Consider the following 6,320-nt stretch of genomic DNA (forward strand, 5'->3'; position numbering starts at 1 on the left):
TTTATCTGAAATATCGTTCAAGAGTCAAAAGGTAGCAGTTAAAATCATAGGTATATGAGGATACTTCAAAAAGTTTGTGGAAAAATGGAATTAAAGATAATACGAATCTTTCCATGAACTTTTTGAAGACCCCTTGTATGTCTCTTCTCAACACAGCAAGAGGTAATGTGAACAGGACAAAACATCATGACTAAAATGAGACCTTAGATTCAGTCCTGTGATCTTTTAGTACTTTGGGAATTCTTAAGGTTTACTTGCATTGAAGTTTTGAATGTTTCTGTTAATATAAAATTATATATTCATGTAAGTTTCTGTTAATATAATATAGGCAAATGGAAAACTAAAAGAGCCTGTCTTCCACGTGACTTTGTGAATCGAAACTTTAAAAATGCCTCTCAGAGGAATTACAGCTATTTTCCTGGCCGTGCATTGGAACAGTTCGTTCCCTCTCATTCTTGATCCTCTGTTTCAGATCAGGACCATTCTGAGCGGCTTCATCATCAGGGGCTACTTGGGGAAGTGGACCCTGCTAATTAAGATGGTCACCCTGGTGCTGGTAGTGTCATCCGGCCTGAGCCTTGGGAAAGAAGGGCCGCTGGTGCACGTGGCTTGTTGCTGCGGCAACTTCTTCAGCAGCCTTTTCTCCAAGTACAGCAAGAATGAGGGCAAGAGGCGCGAGGTGAGCCGGCCAGCTGCCGCTGCAGGAAAGCGTTCTGCCCGCAGCCCCTCCATGGTCTCGCCTGCACGCGCTGCTGTTCACGGAGGGCCCGGAGCTCATACGGAACTGTTTGCCTTGCAGGTGCTTTCAGCGGCGGCTGCGGCTGGAGTCTCCGTGGCCTTTGGTGCTCCGATCGGGGGTGTGCTTTTCAGTCTGGAAGAGGTGAGAAGGGGCAGCGGAGGGAATGCGTGGGGCTGAGAGGCAAGGACCGCGGATGACGGGCATAGCAGTGAGCCTTCGTCTCCTGCCCTGTGAGGAGTAGACTCAAAGAAGTGTTGCATAAGATTCCTGCAGTTAATTAAGGAGCTGCCATTTAAAAATATTGTTTTAAAAATTGCCAACGTGAATTTGTTTTGAAGATTTATAGCGTCGTCTCTGTTTCTCAGAGCCAGCTGAATTAAGCCTTTTTGGTTTTGGTAACGCTAATGGATCATTCCAGGTGTTGGCTGGTTGGCAAACGTTTTCCGTAAAGGGCCAAATGGGAAATATTTCCAGCTCTGTGGGCCACACAATTTCTGCTGCAACTGCCCAACTTGGCCATGTGGCACAAAAACAGCCATAGACAACACATAGTTCGTGAATGGGTATGGCTGTTTTCCCATGGGCACTGAAGTTAGAGTTTTCTTTTTTTAATATCGTGTGTGTGTGTGTGTGTGTGTGTGTGTGTGTTTGTGTGTGTGTGTTTATCATTATGCAATTTTAACTTTCTTTGTGGCCTTTTACCATGAAATTAGAATTTTCTATAGTTTTCACATGTCACAAAATATTGTTCTTCTGAGTAGCTCAACTCAAAAAAACCTTTTTTTCTTCTCCAAACATTTAAAAATGTAAAAACCATTCTTAACTCATGTGCCTTACAAATACTTTTGCTGGGCTGGAGTTGACCTGTGGGCCAGAGTTTTCCAACCCCTGAATCAAATCCAGAGGTTTATTTGCTTTTAGGAGGGTCTCTGTGCTATGAACAGGATTATGATTAAATATTTTTCTCTTAAAAAAAGCGGCTTAAGCCACCTTGCTCAGTATCCATATTACTTTTAGACACAATTAGATCCTTTGGTATCTTCGCTGGTGCATTTTGTCAAAGTCAAGCCTGGACTGACTGATGAAGTGAGTGCCGTTCGTCCATGTTTGGTCCCAGTGCGTCTCATGCTGGGCGCCAGCAGGTGGCTGCTGACCAAAGGGGCTGGACTCTGAGCAGCTCTTTCTCTGGCCAGTCTCTAATTTTCTTCTTCTTCATCCCAGGTCAGTTACTACTTTCCCTCGGAGACATTGTGGAGGTCATTTTTTGCGGCCCTGGTGGCGGCCTTCACGTTGCGATCCATCAATCCCTTTGGGAACAGCCACCTTGTTCTCTTTTATGTGGAATATCACACGCCCTGGTACATGGCTGAACTCTTCCCCTTCATCCTTCTTGGGGTGTTTGGGGGCTTGTGGGGAACCCTCTTCATCCGCTGCAACATCGCCTGGTGCAGGAGGCGCAAGACCACCCGGCTGGGGAAGTACCCGGTGCTGGAGGTCATTGTGGTGACTGCCATCACCGCTGTCATTGCCTACCCCAATCCCTACACACGCCAGAGCACCAGTGAGCTCATTTCTGAGCTGTTCAATGACTGTGGGGCCCTTGAGTCCTCCCAGCTGTGTGACTACATCAACGACCCCAACATGACCCGGCCTGTGGATGACATTCCAGACCGGCCAGCTGGGTTTGGTGTTTACACGGCCATGTGGCAGCTGGCCCTGGCGCTGATCTTCAAAATCGTCATCACCATATTTACCTTTGGCATGAAGGTAAGTGAAGGGGAAGAAAGTGAGGGTGGGTGCTGGCGGGGGAAGAACCCATGTCCTTCTGGGGACAGCACCCTACTCTCCTGAACAAAATTGTCATGGGAGGAAAAGGGGACCCGACCTTTCTTGAATGTTCTCATGTGCTGGGCACTTGACATTCTTTCAGTCATCAGGAAACAATTCTTTTAATAACCAACAAGCCTGTGAAATGAGGTTTTAATCCCATTTTACAAGTGAGGAAGCTGAGGCTCAGAGACCTGGAGTGGCCTGATCAGACCCACAGCATATGGGAGACAGAGCTGGGCATGGAGCTCACTTCATCTCACTCCCAGACCAGGGGTGACCACAGCTTTGCCTGCTGGCAGGGTGATGCCAGGTGGTGGGACAAGCCCGTGTGTGGCCCAGTTAGGATCGGTGAGCATGCATTGAGCATCCGCTGTATCTAGGCACTGTGCTAAGTCCAAGCACACAGAACTTGAAACAGAATGCTGCCCCTAAAGAGCACACGGCTCTGGGAGAGACAGATGCAAACCCAGCGTTCTGAGACCGTGTGACAGCACCCTATGCTCCACACCACGTGAGGGCATCCCAGTATGCGTGGGGCTGGAGCCACGACGGGGCTCTTTGCACACATCCTCTCTTGATAAGGAGTGTCCTCAAGAGCTGTGGATGACAGCATGTGCTTTCCTCATTTTTGTTCCTAAAGCCAGAGATGAGAGCTTCTTTTTCCCTGCTTTTAAACACTGCGTTAAAATCACACATACTTTGAAAGCCCTTCCTAAAGAGCTTTCTTTTATGGAACCTGACATTAAGTTGTTATTGCTTTTTTTAAAAAAATTGAGGTAAAGTTTACATAACGTGAAATCGATCATTTTAAAGTATACACTTTAGTGGTATTAAGTACATTCACAGTGTTGCGCAACCGTCACCTCGGTCTAGTTTCAGAACATTTTCATCCTCTTAATAGGAGACCCCATGTCCATTAGCAGTCCCTCCCCGTTCTCTGCCCCAGCAGCCCCTGTCAACCACCGATCTGCTTTCTGTCTCTATAGGTTTGCCTATTTCGGACAGTTCATTTTAATTAAATTAATTCATTTCAGACCATCCTTGTGGGACTGGCTTTTTTCACTTCGCACAGTGTTTGCAAGGGTATCCATGTTGGAGCACGTGTCAGCACCTCATTCCTTTTTCTGGCTGAAGAGTGCTCCACTCTGTAGATTCCCCACACGTTGTTTATCCACTCATTCTTTGATGGACATGTGGGTTGTTTCCACCTTTTGGCTATTGTGAATAGTGCTGCTACTGCTTACTTAAAAAGCAAAATGGAACTTTTATTAGCGTGTTAGAGTGTGATAACAGAGTATCATATAGAGATGTGTACAGCTTAGTGAATTTTCACAAAACCCACGTGCTTGTGTAACCAGCACCCAGGACCAGAAGCACAACATTACCCACCCCCCCAGAGCCCCTGACGTGCTCCATTACTTTTGCTTTCTGAGTGGTATTTCTGTGAATTGTCTTTTTTTTTTTTAAGTCTAAGAAATGGTGGGCCGGCCCGGTGGCGCACTGGATAGTGCGCCGCTTGGGAAGCGCAGCGGCGCTCNGGCTGGACTCTGAGCAGCTCTTTCTCTGGCCAGTCTCTAATTTTCTTCTTCTTCATCCCAGGTCAGTTACTACTTTCCCTCGGAGACATTGTGGAGGTCATTTTTTGCGGCCCTGGTGGCGGCCTTCACGTTGCGATCCATCAATCCCTTTGGGAACAGCCACCTTGTTCTCTTTTATGTGGAATATCACACGCCCTGGTACATGGCTGAACTCTTCCCCTTCATCCTTCTTGGGGTGTTTGGGGGCTTGTGGGGAACCCTCTTCATCCGCTGCAACATCGCCTGGTGCAGGAGGCGCAAGACCACCCGGCTGGGGAAGTACCCGGTGCTGGAGGTCATTGTGGTGACTGCCATCACCGCTGTCATTGCCTACCCCAATCCCTACACACGCCAGAGCACCAGTGAGCTCATTTCTGAGCTGTTCAACGACTGTGGGGCCCTTGAGTCCTCCCAGCTGTGTGACTACATCAACGACCCCAACATGACCCGGCCTGTGGATGACATTCCAGACCGGCCAGCTGGGTTTGGCATTTACACGGACATGTTGACAGCTGGCCCTGGCACTGATCTTCAAAATCGTCATCACCATATTTACCTTTGGCATGAAGGCAAGTGAAGGGGAAGAAAGTGAGGGTGGGTGCTGGTGGGGGAAGAACCCATGTCCTTCTGGGGACAGCACCCTACTCTCCTGAACAAAATTGTCATGGGAGGAAAAGGGGATCCGACCTTTCTTGAATATTCTCATGTGCTGGGCACTTGACATTCTTTCAATCATCAGGAAACAATTTTGATAACCAACAAGCCTGTGAAATGAGGTTTTAATCCCATTTTACAAGTGAGGAAGCTGAGGCTCAGAGACCTGGAGTGGCCTGATTAGACCCACAGCATATGGGAGACAGAGCTGGGCATGGAGCTCACTTCATCTCAGTCCCAGACCAGGGGTGACCACAGCTTTGCCTGCTGGCAGGGTGATGCCAGGTGGTGGGACAAGCCCGTGTGTGGCCCAGTTAGGATCGGTGAGCATGCATTGAGCATCCGCTGTATCTAGGCACTGTGCTAAGTCCAAGGCACACAGAACTCGAACCAGAATGCTGCCCCTAAAGAGCACACGGCTCTGGGAGAGACAGATGCAAACCCAGAGTTCTGAGACCGTGTGACAGCACCCTACGCTCCACACCACGTGAGGGCATCCCAGTCTGCGTGGGGCTGGGGCCACGACGGGGCTCTTTGCACACATCCTCTCCTGATGAGGAGTGTCCTCAAGAGCTGTGGACGACAGCATGTGCTTTCCTCACTTTTGTTCCTAAAGCCAGAGATGAGACAGCTTCTTTCTCCCTGCTTTTAAACACTGCATTAAAATCAGACATACTTTGAAAGCCCTTCCTAAAGAGCTTTCTTTTATGGAATCTGACATTAAGTTGTTATTGCTTTTTTTAAAAAAAAAAATCGAGATAAAGTTTACATAACGTGAAATTGATCATTTTAAAGTGTACGTTTTAGTGGTATTAAGTACATTCACAGTGTTGCGCAACCGTCACCTCGGTCTAGTTTCAGAACATTTTCATCCTCTTAATAGGAGACCCCATGTCCATTAGCAGTCCCTCCCCGTTCTCCACCCCAGCAGCCCCTGGCAACCACCGATCTGCTTTCTGTCTCTATAGGTTTGCCTATTTCGGACAGTTCATTTTAATTAAATTAATTCATTTCAGACCGTCCTTGTGGGACTGGCTTTTTTCACTTCGCACAGTGTTTGCAAGGGGTATCCATGTTGGAGCACGTGTCAGCACCTCATTCCTTTTTCTGGCTGAAGAGTGCTCCACTCTGTAGATTCCCCACATGTTGTTTATCCACTCATTCTTTGATGGACATGTGGGTTGTTTCCACCTTTTGGCTATTGTGAATAGTGCTGCTACTGCTTACTTAAAAAGCAAAATGGAACTTTTATTAGCGTGTTAGAGTGTGATAACAGAGTATCATATAGAGATGTGTACAGCTTAGTGAATTTTCACAAAACCCACGTGCTTGTGTAACCAGCACCCAGGACCAGAAGCACAACATTACCCACCCCCCCAGAGCCCCTGACGTGCTCCATTACTTTTGCTTTCTGAGTGGTATTTCTGTGAATTGTCTTTTTTTTTTTTAAGTCTAAGAAATGGTGGGCCGGCCCGGTGGCGCACTGGATAGTGCGCCGCTTGGGAAGCGCAGCGGCGCTC

General features: G+C 47.8%; 1 protein-coding gene across 1 annotated transcript in view; it reads left to right on the top strand.

Annotated features, from left to right (window-relative positions):
• The window catches only part of LOC103582403, a gene marked incomplete at its 5' end in the record, with an annotated part of 19,477 nt that extends 14,754 nt beyond the window's left edge, over positions 1-4,723 (top strand). The window contains 4 exons of the mRNA XM_008564007.1: positions 473-679; positions 800-880; positions 1,961-2,506; positions 4,169-4,723. Of these exons, the coding sequence (XP_008562229.1) occupies positions 473-679; positions 800-880; positions 1,961-2,506; positions 4,169-4,723 (1,389 nt within the window). The remainder of the gene's footprint in view (positions 1-472; positions 680-799; positions 881-1,960; positions 2,507-4,168) is intronic.
• Positions 4,724-6,320: the final 1,597 nt, after the last annotated feature.

This window comes from Galeopterus variegatus, unplaced genomic scaffold (assembly GCF_000696425.1).
Source record: "Galeopterus variegatus unplaced genomic scaffold, G_variegatus-3.0.2 Scaffold16110, whole genome shotgun sequence".
Lineage (NCBI taxonomy): Eukaryota > Metazoa > Chordata > Mammalia > Dermoptera > Cynocephalidae > Galeopterus > Galeopterus variegatus.